At 39.3% G+C, this 16129-nt stretch overlaps 1 protein-coding gene across 5 annotated transcripts in view; it reads right to left on the bottom strand.

The window, feature by feature from the left end:
• Nucleotides 1-16129, bottom strand: part of LARGE1 (LARGE xylosyl- and glucuronyltransferase 1) — a 278743-nt gene that overhangs the window by 128008 nt on the left and 134606 nt on the right. For all 5 annotated transcript variants that reach the window (XM_015863617.3, XM_085539589.1, XM_085539582.1 and 2 more), the window contains 2 exons: nucleotides 14676-14758; nucleotides 4214-4337 (listed from right to left, as the gene is read on the bottom strand). In XM_015863617.3, coding sequence (XP_015719103.2) covers nucleotides 4214-4337; nucleotides 14676-14758 — 207 coding nt within the window. The remainder of the gene's footprint in view (nucleotides 1-4213; nucleotides 4338-14675; nucleotides 14759-16129) is intronic.

Genomic DNA, 16129 nt, shown 5'->3' on the forward strand with positions numbered 1-16129 from the left:
ATCTGTCAAATGTTCGTGCAGATGGCCAGCAGCTAAATCAATCATCTAGTTTCAATCTGGTTTGCTGTCTCAAATCAGCAGCACTTTATTTCATCTGTGCAGGAATTAGTAACCTAGCACGCAGGCACAGCCTCGAGACCCAGCTACACTACGTTTATAATTAAAGAATTAAATTTATTTTCATCCTTAAATCTCATAGCGCTCGCCTGTCTGTCTGACCAAACACTGATACATCTGACCAAAGGAACTGCCTTCACAGCTCAGATGGAAGGAAAGTGGAACTTCTAAGGAGTGACTCCTTTCATGCTTAAACTTGGTGTTGCTTACAATACCAGCACACAATACCAGCTTGGATCTCTTCTCTGGACCACACTACCTATTTTGACTGATTGTATAGACTATTCCAGCACTTCTGGTAAGAAACTACCAAAAGCAGCATCGACAGTGAGACTTGTAGTCTGGTGTTTCTGGGAATGAAAAAAGCTGGGATAGAGACCATATATGCAGAAAACCATGGAGCGTCTTACATTTCACCTTCAGATCAAATGCACATCTGTTGCAAAAACCCCAATCAACATCCCTACCTTGCAGTTCACAGATCGACTGCAGTACGATTATGGGCCGAACTATTTAAAGGACTTTTCTGCTTAACTAGTGATGAGGAGACTGCATTTATTTGGACCATCAACATTCACACGCAGCAGAGCAGACAACTGCACCTTCTACCTTCTGCTTCCCTCAGTTCACCTGATGTTGTCAGCAGTCTGTCAGGCAACATCTGGGAAAACAAACCCACCTCATCTATATTCCACACATCACACATTCCGTACTGCTTTATCAGCTGCTCCTTCTGCTCTGGGCCAGCACTGATCACAATGGGTTTAATGCCTGCACTTCCATGTGAATGAACTGGCATGAGATTCCACATCAAATAATGAAGCACAGAAGCTAAGTGCTAGAGTGGGCACATCTTTAATGGACTTTCTTCATGTCAGACTGAATTGAGAAAACACAATAACCTGCAGCATGATATTTGCAAGCCACAGTTGTAATAGGTCATTTAGATCAATGTTCCACAGGTATATTATTTTATTTTATTTAACATTCAAGATGATAATTTTCCATTTCTAGTTATGTGCTGCGAGGCTGCATTGTAATAGCTACATCTATTGCATTAGGACCAAAACTGAATGACAAGAGCTACTGCGAGCATACGAAGTAAATCTACATTGCCAAGTAACTTCCAGTGGAAGTGTTACGTGTGGGCCACACTGAGTAAAAGAACCACGAACTCTGCAGCTATGGAGTGGCTCAATTACTGCTGCCATTACCAGCTCTCCGCACTTCAAGGATGCTTATTGTTCACTGCTAACTGCATGTAGCATGTTTAGCTATTGGGAGGGAGCTGCACTACCAGTACAGTCCACAGTATAAACAGCTACTAAGGTGAGGGAGAGCTTTTAAGCAACAGGTCTCCCTTGTGGTTATGATCAAGGCAATGAGGAGACATAACAAATTATTTTGGAAGTTACAAGTGTCTTATTAGAAGTGGCTGTTACCATCATCAAAATAGCTGAAAGAAATATAACTAGCAAGCTCACATTCCCCTGTGTCTGACCCTTCTGGAAATGCTGCTGCTTTTGTTCAGCTCTAGAATCAGATTCCTCCTCTACCACATCCTCTTACAAGGGCCTCAAACAAAGATGGACATTGCCATGGCCATGTTCTCTTGTGATTCATAACACTTCCGAGCAACCTGGTTGGTACCTTCTTCTAGGGAGAGAATGAACAAAGGTTCTATGTGCTGCAGGACAAATATGAACAGCAGCGTCATCTTGAAAAGGAAAAATACATCTTTTCTAAAATTCACAAGGAGTATCTGACATGGCTCTTCCACAGAAGCAAACAAAGTGTAGCTGTGCTTGTTTGCCAGTGCCAGAAAATCAGGGATAATGAGTGGTACTTTGTTTTCCATTTCTTAAAAGAAAGCATCCAGTTCTCTAGAATCTCAGAGAAACCATCATTTACTACAGAGACTTATTTCCTCCGCCATCCTTCAGGACACTGTCTGCTCTATCTCTAAGCTAAACAGTGTGTGTTTAAGAACTGCAGGAGATGTTAGGAAAAACTGCTCATTTTCTCCAAATTTTGACTGAAAAAAATTACACTCCAGTGGATAGTGTTCCCTGAACTGAAAACAGATATTCTGAAGCAAGCAGAAATTCATAGTATCTATGGGGAATCTAACACTATGTGGTCCCTTCCACTGTCTGTGCAGGAGCAGGGCGTTTCCCAGGACTTAAGCTCATACATATCTAAAGGTAAATAAAACAAAACAAACATGAAATTAACTGTTTTCTGTACCAGTTAAAACATACTCAAAAAAAAAAACAACAAAAAAAAACCGAGATGGTAGTGAATGAAGACTAAGCAGATACTTCCCAAGCTATTTTTCAGCCTAAACCCTTTTAGACAACAGCAGTTAGCAATGACTCTAAGTTTAAAAAGAACTATGGAAGGTTATTAAAAATTGAGACTCGGTAGATACCCTAGTAACATTGGATTCAAAGACCAGAGAAAGGGCAGACTTTAAAAGAAAGGTAGAAAAGCAAAGCGTTCCAGAATAAGCTCCATGTTTTCCTAACACTGGACGAAATGATGTATCTCCTAAGAGTGCACGTGAAAAATGTGAACTCACAATAATCATTAAATCCTCTCCAGAGATTATATAGGAAAAATGAAAAGATGAGTTCCTACAGCTGTCTTTAAACAGTTGCTCTGTGTTCTTTACTAAAATTTGCAGTCTGATCTGGATATGAGCCAGTATCATGGCAGATGCAATACCTGCATCCACTATGAAAGTGATCCCCAACCTAAAGCGTATGGGTTATAATCAAGATCCTCCAGTACTGCATTAGATCATTGGCCACGTGAAAATTAAAGTGAAGAGGGAGAGACAAAACAAGACTTCGCTCTGTAGCTTCTTATCTGCACAGGGCTGTTGCCTTAAAAGCAGTGTAAGGGATCACTGAAGTAAGCTCTCTTGTCTATTTTTCTTGTCTATTATTTACTTAGCTAGATTGGACCATACCCAAATGACCAGAAGGAAAATGTGAAGAGGTTTGTCACGTTCAGTTGAGAGGCTAATTAAGCACTGTAGAATCCCACAATTTACAGTAAAGTAAAAGTAATATGGACATGTACAAGGCTCAGAAGATCAAACTTCTTCCTGACTATAAAGCTAGAAAGAACAGAAGGGAGATGTCCGGGAGATCTTTAGTTAATTAGGTCAATAACTAATATGGCTTCATATAGAAACCAATAAATACATCTAGAAAAAACATCTTTTCCTAAGAATCAAATTTTCCCTTTTCCATTACTTTCTGTAACATTTTTATTCAAGATTCTACAACATGGCACACTTCGGACTTACCCTTCCACTGGCACAGCCACTGTCTAAATTCATTTTTTTTCCTTCTTTAGAGGTGTTGCACAGGACACTCTGGTTAAGTCAAACAAATTATTGCCACCAACTCCAAACATTAAAATCTGAGTGCTTCAATCTACTTCCATGGCTAAGAAACATAAAGCTCAAATTCAAAGCTGTGCACCCGTGATCTAATTTAAACTTCCTAATCTATGAGAAGGTAATGGCTTCTTGTTAGAGTAAGTCACTTTTCCCCCCTTGGAACACTTCTTTTTTCAGAGTCTCTTCTTTTGAAAGGGCACTTAGATTAAAAAAAGAAAAAAAAAAATAGAGCTACTTCAAAATATAATATTGATAACTTTTTAGGTTGTGTGCACTTACTTACACTGTTATATGCCTTTGCTTAAGGAATTCAAGGAGGTTGACTGTTTCCAGTAAAAGACTTAAGATCATTGAACAAGATATTTATGACTCTTCTATTGGTACCATAAAGAAGCATCCTTAGCAAAACACAATTTCATCCAATGCAATTTAACCCAGAAATCCAGAATCCTCTTGGTAGAAGGTAAAATTTTAAGCTGCTAAATGATATATAACATGAGCAGAGTAAGCACACTGATTTTAGAAAATTAGTATCTTCTAATTAAGTCTAACTGAGATTATAGCCACATGGGTTAGTATTATTTTTAGCCAGGGACAATGCAATTCTCCTTCAACTCCCCAGTCCAGATGAATGAATAGAAATGAAACCACAAGTGCGTGAGTAACAGCTGTGTTTGTCTTTACCTTGAGTTCATCTGCATCATAGAAGTCTATGCGCACAGCAGGGACCATCCAAGTCTGGAACAGAGTCGCGAGGATCTGTTTGGCAATTGCGTCTGCGATGAGGTGGAAGTGGAGTGGGTTTCGCCTGACAGGGAAAGGGAGAAAAATGCATTGGTCTGAAGGATTCTAATTCTTACTGCAAAAGGACAACAAAACCTGTACAAAGTTTTATGCATGTCAGAGGTTGCAACACAAAGTGTACATCATCACATTCGGTGGAGTACTGCTCTGTGGGAAAAAATGCTGAGACACTTATAGTTCCTTTGACTTCAAAGGAATGTGTTGATTTATAACAGATGAGGATCTGGTCCCTCCTACCGGACTCTTAAAAGAAATCCAAGTTAAATCCCCCTTTGGGCCTTAAGATGAGAATGTGATTACTTTCCGTTTTCTCGGTGAACCTGGTAATTTATCTCTATGGTAAGAATAGTCTGTGGAGGAATCAGAGTAGAGGTGAAGGTGAAAAATAATCATCTGAATGAGGTATCATTCCAGGACTACTGAGATTACATGCATAATTTCTACAAAGCAAACCTTGGGTATTAACAGCTACCCTATGAGAACTCAGAACTAGATGTTTCAGGTGAGTGCCTTCTAGCTACTGAAATAATGAATACACTTGAGAACGTAAATTTCCCCACATCCTCATTCCTACAAGGACAGGTTCATCCTTGTTCCTATAAGACAGGCTGTAGAAAAGCAGGAACAAATAAAATATATTATTTTAAAACACCAGACTTGCATCATCTCTGTACTTAGAGTTACTTGAACTATGTCAAAAGGAGAGCCAGGAGATGATCAAAGGGCTCGAGCATCTCTCCTCCAAAGAAAGGCAGAGAGAGCTGGGATTGTTCAGCCTGAAGAGGAGGAGGCTCTGGGGAGAACTCATTGCAGCCCTGCAATGCTTGAAAAGGGTTTATAGAAAAGATACAGAGAGATTTTTTTACAAGGGCATACAGTGATAGGAATAGTGGTAATGGTTTTAAACTGACAGAGAGCAGATTTAGATTAGATATTAGGAAGTTATTTTTTACTATGACAGTTACCACATTTAAATCCCTTAAGCTTGCTTCTCTCTTTGAGGAACAGTAAGCAAAGTGATCTTTGCTCAGCTTACATGGTACAAATACGAAAAGCAGCCAGAGGGAACTAGTCACGATTTATAGTCTTCCACATTTATCCCTAACTTTGCTTTCACTGTCATCAGAGAAGGACTGGATATACAAAAGCCACCAAGATGACAGATGTCTATTTAACCTTTAGCACTGGCTCAACCTTTCCTCGATCCCTAGGGTAGCATATTACAATCTCATTACTGTGAAAGTTATGAAGGTAAATGGTTGTACTGTCAACAAATATTTTCCATCTAAAGAAAGAGAAGTTAGTTTCAGATGTTAAGGTGGAATAAGAATGACACTACTACGCTCTGCTGTGTGAAGGAGAAGTGAAGAAATCTCCGTTAATTCAGGCCAATGCACTACCATTATGCTTTTGGGCTTATTCCAAAAGGTGAAGGTTCTTTCTTTCTCCATTTCCTCCCTTAATGAATAATAAGTGCCTTTCTCTTTAATGCTACTTTTCTTGGCTTTGATGAGTAATACTGTTTCTTATTCAATAATGTTCACAAGAAAACCTAAAAATACATATAAAGGTTCATAGTATCATAGTACACCTCTCTGCAGAAACAGGAGATTGTTGTAATAAGCAAAGTGTAGCTCGATTTTGCAGTGATAGAAATATTGCACATAAAATCCAACCCAATACCCAGTAATCTCAGTGAAGCTGCTCTATTGTTTTCAAGGGGACTGTGGATCAAATTATATAGTTACAGAAAAGGCAGGAAAAGGGCTGGTTAGAGGGCTTATATAAGAGTTAATTGTGATGACAGAATAAACTCACAGCTGATCTGAGTTTAGCAAAGCACTAAGCTATAATATGCCTTCCAAAAAGACAAAGCTCTTTTCATCTCCCATATGTCCTGGAATGAGCAGAGGAAAGGTAAAGCTATAGGTTGCTGAGGTTTGCAGTACCAACCCAAAAGGATCACAGTAATTATGACTGCTTCACTGACCCAGCAGGAGGGAAGAAGATGCCCTGGCTCATGCAGATTCCACAGTAACCAGGCTCATTGCCAATCAGGAAATGTATTTCATTATCAGAGAAAAGGCCAAGGGAAACAAAGGTCCAAAATTAGTGGAATTGGTGAAGCAGTATTTCAAGGTAAATAGATGTATACTGCCAACACAATCTATACAGATTCTTCTGCTTAGCAGGGTCTGGTATCTGGTCAGGCTATTTCCCAGCTGGTCATCTTCAGTAATTTTTTTTTCAGGGTCATTTTTCTATACATTGCAAAGTCAAATAAGAAGAATAAAATCAGTTAAAAAAAAGAAAGCTACAACTTCTTTCAAAGCACCACTTAGTTAAATGGAATTGATAAAAAAAAAAAAAAAAAGCATTTGCAGATAAAACACACTACTTGAAAAAGAAAAATCTGATACAAAGACCCTCAGATGTTCAGTAGCAGTTTATACTTATCTGAGTGACCCACAGTGTATGAAACTTAAATGGGAACAAGTGGGTGACATTTTCTTTAGTTCAGTTCCTACTGGGAAAAAGAAAAAAGGAGTAGTTTTACTCCAACTCAGAAATCTCTTTCAAGTTATTAGCCTCGTGGTAAAGATTCAGCTGGAAGGAAAGTACGTGTCAGAGGCAAAGCAGAGGATTATCGCTTACAAAAATATATCCCTTGAACAGAATAGTGACCCGCTGACATCTACAACTAAACGTGCATCAGCCTCACAAAATTGTACTCTGGATTAGATTTTAGTTATGTGAAAGGGTAGGCTTGACTGTAGTGCTAGAAGGCAACAGAGCACGGAGAGAAACCTGGAAGATGTTCTGAAGGCAACAATATTAGCATACACACAGATGACGTTTTTGGATGTTCTAGTGTTTGCAATGTGCAAAGCCCAAAAGATAAGGATTGCTTCGAAGTGTTTATGAAACAAGTGCAGAAGCTTAAAGATCAATCATCATCCACCACGAAAGATGAGAAATCCTTCTTAAGTGATACTAAAAAGGGATGTTATTTTTTTCTATTAGTTATTTGCCAACATCACTGAATCACTAGCTGTCAGAATTAGGGGTGACAGCCAAGGACTTCACTGCAGGCTACATTTCATTAGACCCAGATGTTTTGCAATAGCATTGGTGCCAGAGGAAGGATAGACACGTTTTGGTGTACATTATTTACAAAACTGAAGTGAAGCTGAGGGACAGCCATATAGAGAGCAATCTTTGGCATGCATTAGCAGCTACAGATTAAGAAGTTTGGGAAAAGAAGGAAAAGACCCAACTGTTTCCTTTCATTTCCCAAGCCACAGGACTTCACTGCAGGATTTCTATCTAGTGCTGAAGGGAACTTGGAGTGAAGTCTCATAAAAAGAGTGATGACCAACACAAACTGACTCAAAATGTGAGCTGAACCTCACCTGACTTCCCCTTTACTAACAAACTTCAAAGCACAGCTGTGTGTTGTATTTATTTTTAATGTATATAGCATCACAGAATATCTTAAGTTGGAAGGGACATACAATGATCATTGACTCCAACTGCTGGCTTCTCACAGGTCTACACAAAAACTAAACCATGTTTCTGGAAGCACTGTTCTGGATTGGAAGGGACACCAAGGATCATCAAGTTCCAACCCTCTTGACACAGGAGGCCACCAACCTCCAGATCTGGTACCAGACCAGGCTGCCCAGGGCCCCATCCAACCTGACCTTGAACACCCCCAGGGACAGGGTATCCACAGCTTCTCTGGGCAGCCTGTGCCAGCACCTCACCACTCTCTCTGTAAAGAACTTCACCCAACATCCAAACTAAATCTTCAGTCATTGAGCTTAAAACCATTCCCCCATTCATTCTCTTTCTTTTCATAATCCCCCTTTAAATACTGGAAGGCTGCAATGGGATCTCCAGGCCAATATACGATTATTTCAGTAAAATAATCAAATTCAAAGCCAAAATAATAGGCTTTGAAGAACTCCAAGTTTCCACATGAATTTGTATGTTTGGAAGTCAAGTTTTCCAGTGTTCCAGGTTACAGAGCAACCCTTGAACTCTTATCCTCCAGCTTCCTCACTATTGAAGCAAATATTGAAATGCTCATGGAATTTTCCCCCATATGCAAAAATCACTTTGTCTCTTTTGTGTCAAGAATTTTGAATATCTCAATTTTTACAAAGTACATTTTTTCATAGTTTCTGGTACATGGAAAATGCTGATGTTACTGTTGAAATGAGGAAAAAGGCCATTTCAAAATATGGGCATTTCTCATCAAATGGAAACTCAAGGTTTAAACCACTTTACTTAGAAAAGTGTAAGTCATTGTACATTAAATTATTTCTACTTATCTTAAGACCAGAATACAATCTGACAACGTAAACCACACATAAAGAGAACACATTTCTTTATCTAAATTGCATTCTCCAAAAGTGAATGAAAAGAGATTCTTCCCAATATTTTCAAGCACGAATGCTTAAATATAGGCTCTTAAGCCTAAATATAGGAGCTTAAAAGAATGCTTTCATTTTCAGAATTGCCACAATCCTATAAAGTTTAGTGCAGCAAAAAGAAGTAATTTTAAAAGCCAGGCTAAAAATTAGGAGTTTATTCTGAGATACTCATTTCTCTGTTGTTTTTTTTTTAATCACAATGTCTTATTTTTACATTTCAAAACTTCTTATTCATCACACTTTCGATCTGCTTGCTCAAGCATATGCGGACCATTCTTTTGGAATAGCCACTGTCACAGAGTTAAATATAAAAACCTACAATTGAAAAAGGGAGTAGTGAATCAAGACTCACTCTTGCATTCTATATTATTCCATAGCTCAATTGTTAGCAATTCAAAAAGCAGCTGCTTGGTTGTATAGTCTCACACTGCAACAGAGGAATTTTATTGTCTAAGAATATAAAAAGGTCAGTAGCCCGGGGGGTTTATTTCCAAACCTTATACTTTATTAAGGGAAGCACAACAAGGTGATACCTTTTATATCTGTAACAAATGGTAACAAGCACTTCAAACAGAAATTACAAAAGGCAACTTGGGATTATTTATTTATTTTTTTTCTAATGCCCACGTGACAATTCATCTCTTATGTGGGGAGAATTCCAATGTGAAAATCATTACAGAATTTTCATACCCATTCACACACAGTATTGACTAAAATGCTCCCCAAACTACTGGAGAGATCTTAACATGCATGAGCTGCCTCATGGATGGATTGTCTTGTTTTGTGTTAACTTACAAGAACCACTTCAGAAATTAATAAAAGATTATATGACCAGGCTTCTTTTAAAGACTGTTTACTCCATTATTTCTCCGTTAGGACAGCAATAAAATACAAAATGAAGCACGTATTACTGATGCATTCACATGCATTGGAGAAACCAGTTCACACACGATATTTTTTGTCAGAAGAATCTCCAAATAAAACACGTGTTAGAAAAGTTGGAAACAATGACAGAAGTTTTAAATTATCAAATGAACTCCATTAAGACAAAATGGTCTTCATGGAACACAGTCGTGAGATTACGTAAGCTTCAATTACCTGCCACTGTCGACTTCTAAGTTTTTTCTTGGAAGGTGTATGTCATTCTTTTTATTTAATTTAGGTTTTCTTTTTGTTCGTCTTACTCTACTTATTGTAAGAAAAGCAGATTATCCTTCTTATAGCAAACTATAACATAGTTTGAAGTCCTAATCACAAAAATACTCAGGCATTTGCTTACCCTGAAGTTTGTAAAGTTGTCTTTTGAAAAGGCTACGTAACATTACAAAGTGTTTTGTTTGGCTGACTGCTTTTGTTTATACTGCGAGCTCACATCACCTTTGAGGGATGACTTACCAGATTAAAAGAAAACAACCAAACCCAATCTTTGCTGTCATACAAACCACTACATGCAAGGCAGTACTTTGGCAAGGCAGCATTAGCTGGCACAGAAGAGAAGCTAATTTCTCACAGATTCTCAGGTTGACCTAACATGTCAGCAACATGTCATAGCTGTGTAATTTTGGCCTTCCGTTGTTCCCAAATGAAACGTGGTGTTTCATCACGTCTTTGGAAAAGAGAAGAGCACATTAAAAATGATTTTAGCTCTTGATGAAGTTAAGAACTACCTAAGCAGAGGCAAGAATGGTCTTTGCAATCTGAAACTGTAAACACTGTCCTTTTCTAATTCTTACGATCTTCTGAAATGGAGTAAAACACTGAAAAGACAGAATGTAACTTGTACCAGAGGTTTCAAGGATAGTAATTAGCCACAGGCCACTGCAGCACACCTGAAAATGAAATGCAGATGCTCTTCTGGACACTGTGCACTGTTTCCAAAAGCATCTGCATTTCATTCTGCCCATTTGGCCCAATATCTTTAGCTGTGTTTTAGCCTTTGGTTCAGAAAAACTAAACCTAAGTTGCACTTAGGTCACACTGATAAGAGACCAAACTGGCCGAGAGAGCTTCTTCACTCCTGCAGCAGATTTATAAAATCTGTCATAATTAGGGTCTAGATGCCCAGGAGAGGTAAACAGGAAAGTTGCAGACGAAGACTAAGTGCTCATTCTCCATGCCTCCCTCTGTGCAGAAGTGCCAATGCATATTTATCAGAGTCTGCAAACTCTGCACTACCGCAGCTCTGCGGAGTGTCCCCCTGAGAACAGACTGTCAGTTATGTCAAACTGGGTGTTAAAAGCTGCTGGGATTTTGTGGCTTGAACATACGTTTTTTAAAGGCAGAACTGGAATCAAGCTCCTCTTCTGTTGGGAGTGAAATGCGTTTTTGAATGACGGTGTTCTTATAAGGAATTTACCACACCAGCTCTTTCCATTCCTCCTCTCCCTCTCTGGAATCCAAAGACAGACACAGCTTCTCAAGTGGCTTGAACGAGTAGCCTGCCTATGTATCATGATATACGGTATGACTGGCATCACAAACTTGCTTTTTTAGAGCTGGCAGAGGAAGACCTGGGCAGAGCTAAAATGTTCAATACGCAGGATTTGCTGCACTTTCATGCAAGAGAGCAGAGACGGCACACTCCATCTATAGAAACTCCTGTAGTTTTCATTCTTAATGACCCAGCATCCCTGCTGTCTTGCATCTCTCTGTCTAGCACTCTAGCTCAAAGCTGGGGCTATAACAAATATGTTAGTATGCCGGGGGAAGATGATTAAACTGACGTGGCCTCCTTTCCTCTAAATTTTTACACTTCAGAAGTAGGGATTCCCTACTTAGGCATATCTTCTTTTTTCAGAATAGAGGCACTCAGCTGAAACATGCTTTAATTAGTAAAATGGAAGAATACTGCAATAAGAGACAGGTGGAAATGGCTTTAAACTGGAAGAAAATATATTCTAAACATTAGGAAGAAATTCTTTATTGTGAGGGTGGTGAGACACTGGAACAGGTTGCCCAGTGAGGCTGTGGATGCCCCCTCCCTGGAAACACTCAAGGCCAGGCTGGATGGGGCTTTGAGCAACCTGGTGTAGAGGGAGGTGTCCCTGCCTATAGCAGGGGGGGTTTGAACTAGATGATCTTGACCCAAAACATTCTGTGATTCTATGGATAAGGAAGAAATGTCTTCAAGAAGTAAAGTCAGTTCTCTGAACACCTTTTCTACCTAGTGGACAACTTAATGCCTTGTGAAAAAAGCTTGTTCTGGGCAGGAAAGTACACACAGTTTGTCTTTAAGTATGTTTTAAGCAAACAAGCCAGACAGGTTATTCTGACAGTTAGAACAGATAAGAAGTCTCATTAGCTATACTGGACTTCATCTTGATCACTTCTGCTGAGCCAGATAAACCCTCTGAGATGAGCAATACTGCCATCCAAACAGCAGCTGTGTTCTTGACAAAGTGAAGACTCCACCAGACTCAGAAACACAAATGTTACTTCTCTTTGTTTTGCTTCATTACTTTAAACGTATTTCCTTATAGCAGATCATAAGTTTGTTAATTTTTCAGGGACGTTTCCTTCAAATAACACAAAAGGAAACTGTTTAAACCTTTGAGCTATGATGTTCCTCTTACAGTGTATTTGGAAACATACAGAAATTGAGCCATTTTGAAATGGTGGAAAGTAACAGGAAAGAAAAATTCCTAAAAGCTGGGAAAAAAACAAATCACTGTAAACAAACAAACAAACAAACAAAAAGAGTATTTGCAAGAAACCCCTTAAAAAAAACTATCAGAGTAGACAAAACGCCCAACATTCTTGCAACAAAAAGCTAGTTTACACTGAATAATTCAGGATTCTAATTGGATATAGATTGAGTTTTAAAATTTAACAGGATTTTAGCATTCAGAAATATTCAGCCTAGAGCATGATACAGGTTTTTACTGCTGTTTTGGTACTGGTATGTTTATTTTAGTAGTATTTTTCTTCCTCCTGGCCCTTTCTAATATTCATCTAACAGGAACATACTATTTTTGGGAAGATCTGCGAAGGCTGCATTTTAATAGTGAAAGTCTCAAGTTTTGGAGGGTAGAACAGAACAGTTTACTTGTAAGGGACTTTCAACAATCATCGAGACCAAATGCCTGACCATTTCACGGTAAACTAAAATTTAAAGCATATTATTAAGGCATTAACAAAGTGCCTCTGAAACACTGACAAGCACGGAGCATCTGTGTTTGACCACCCTCACAGTACTGAAAAACATCCTGATAACTACATTAGAGAATTTCCCCTCTCCACCTGCTCTCCAGCCACTCTTAAAAATGTAATTTAATGAGTTTTTCCCCACAGAAGAAGGCAGGTAGGCACTTAAATTCTCTTTGAAAGCTGACAAAAAAGGAGTAAATTAAAATGGTGAATTAAACACATTGCAAGGGCATCAAAACTCTGTTCCAGCAGGGTTCAGAGCAAACATAAGGAGCAAAGTAGGGAACTGGAATGACCCACTCAAGGTTTAAAAAGATATCAGTATGATGTGAATAAAATTCATCCTCCCTGCTATAAAATATCATTTTGTTTGAAGTAGTGCTTGAAATTGTCTCCTTAATAAACTCATTAAACACTATGGACATTTTACTGGTCTATTTGTCCTTTTTGAGTTAAAGAGTTTGATGAGTCTCTCAACTCCCCATTTCACAGAACCACAGAACCGTAGAATCACTGAGGCTGGAAAAGACTTCCAAGATCATCTAGTCCAACTGTCTACCTAACACCAATATTTCCCACTAAACCATGTCACTCAGTACATCTAAATGCTTCTTGAACACCTCCATGGATGGTGACTCCTCCACCTCTGTGGGCAGCCTGTGCCACTGCAGCACCACTTTTTTCAGAGAATAAATTTTTTCTAATATCCATCCTGAACCTCCTGTGGTGCAACTTGAGGCCATTCCCTCTTGCCCCATCAGTATTATACTGGGAGAAGAGGCTGACCCTCACCTCACTACAACCTCCCTTCAGGTTGTTGTAGATAGCAATAAGGTTTCCTCTGAGACTCCTCTGACTGAACAACCTCAGTTCCCTTAGCTGTTCCCTATCAGACTCGTGCTCCAGACCATTCACAGCTCTATTGCCCTTCTCTGGACACACTCCAGGGCCTTAACATCTCTTTTGCTCATGCTGGAAACACTATTTCTCATACAAGCCAAGATGCCATTGACCTTCTTGGCTACCTAGGAAAGCATCATCTGAAATGCTGACTAAACCAAACAAGGGATACACACATATGTGCATGCACAGTTTAACACCATTTCAGTTTTTCTAAAGCTGCTATTTATTAAGAGAATCAGCTATTTTATCTTCATTGGGCATTTATACCCCTAAAACCTGGCATGCAATTATGCTTTATGTGTTAAAACCAGGTTGCAAAGCTTTCTGAGGGGCTACCAGTAGATCCTCCAAAGCCACAATAAATAATCTGAAATAATACAGTCTATAGTAACAGGATTATACTGAAAAATAAACAACTAAATAGGAAGCAAGGATAGCCAAGAAACCACCAATGTGTCTTTATCTGTATGGCTTTCAAATTACTACCTACACCTGTGCCATAAACTGGAACCAAATGTAAGCTAAATGAAAACAGTGCTGTTATTGCTATTATCATTATTTTACAGCAGTCAGGAGTATGCAGATGCTTTACAGTACAAATAAATATGGTCCCTATACCCGCAGTGCAACAAGGAGAGGCAGCAACCGGATTTCTGAACCCTTCAATTCACTTTACAAATCTTTAGAGGAGCGAATCTATTTCTGGTGGTCACATATTTCATGCTTCATCCCTTTCAAAGAAGAAGAAACAAGGGAAGGGTATCTGGCTTGTTTTTGAGTAAGAGTAAACGTGACAATAGCTTATTTGTGTATCTATATATATATGGTATATAAGAAGAAAAGTGTACGTTTACCTGTGAAATAAGACGGACTTGACGAGTGTGACAACATCCCGACTGGCATTATACCCCGCACAAACAATGGCGACATGGATGGTCTGCGGGAAAAGAGGAACAAAAAGAAGAAACATTAAAGCCTGCTCCTGTGTTCTACCGCTTATTAGGGACAGCACATACATGACAGAGCTTTTATTTAGTGCAGCAATTGTGAAAGATTTGAGTGGGTGTTCTGCAGCTGTTTGCAGCCCACTTGAGGCAGTTTGTTAAAAACATCTTAATTGAGTTATAACACCATCATCATTCCAAAGTCATTACTGTCCCTAAATTACATCAGATGTCTGAACAAAATTGCATTTATTAGTTAAGAGCATATGTGTGTGCACGTGTATACAGACGCACATCCATTAGGCAGCACACAAAATTCTCAGTATGCAAACAAGCAGCCACTGTTAAGCCTTCTGAACTCAAAGCTTACAAATATGTCTGACAGTAGCAGATATGCTCTTAGAAATTCTGCATCATGTCCATCATAAGGATGCCTTTTAAGGAGAGAGTGAGCAAGCTCTGATGGACCACAGGGACAATTACTTTGCCCAGGGAAGGGTGTGTCCCATCAATAATGGGCCTTCCAGTACTTAAAGGGAGATTATAAACAGGATGGAAATCAACTTTTTACATGGATAGATAGTGACGGTACAGAGAGGAGTGGTTTTAAACTGAAGGATGGGAGATTTAGGTTAGATATTGGAAGAAAATGATTACTTATAGAGCAGTGAGGCACCAGCACAGGCTGCCCAGAGAAGGTGTGGGTGCCCCATCCCTGGAGGTGCTCAAGGCCAAGTTGGATGGGGGCCTAGGCAGCCTGAGGCTGGGGGGTGGCATCCCTGGCCATGGAAGGAGGTGGGATAGATGGGTTTTGAGGTTCCATCCAACCCAAGTGATTCTGTGATTCTAAGACTCTACAATAATACAGGACATGAGCTGGGAAGGCATAGGTCACTTCTCTGCCTATGACTGGCAGCGTAGGCTGCACTAGGCAGCGTTAACATGAAATTGAGAGTCTGTACCCCAGCACTTTGGTAAATATTCCCTTCTCTTCCTTATTCCTCCCTTCCTTTTAATCTGAGGCAGAAGTTTGCTTATCTGCTGAAGACGAAAGGGAAAATTGTGCTACTACTCCTGATTATTAAGGCAGCAAGTAATAATTTCAAAAATGCTGTTAAGTTACTCGTCTCTGGTTTTAAAATTAGCCAGCTTCTGTATTTTTCTGTTTCTTAGTGGTCACAGAAATGAAGGAGAGTTTACCATGCTGGCAGCACAAAGCTGCGATCAGAGGCACAGCTGTGAAACTGCAGGGAAGCCTCATTTGGCTTCCATTTGAAGGTTGGTTAGCTGGTCTGTCACACACACACAGCTCTCATTTTCCACAGTCAGCCCACTACATTGAGAACAAATAAGGAATTCTGCTT

Source organism: Coturnix japonica, chromosome 1, assembly GCF_054131305.1.
Source record: "Coturnix japonica strain WE chromosome 1, WE-NBRP24, whole genome shotgun sequence".
Taxonomy (NCBI): Eukaryota; Metazoa; Chordata; class Aves; order Galliformes; family Phasianidae; genus Coturnix; species Coturnix japonica.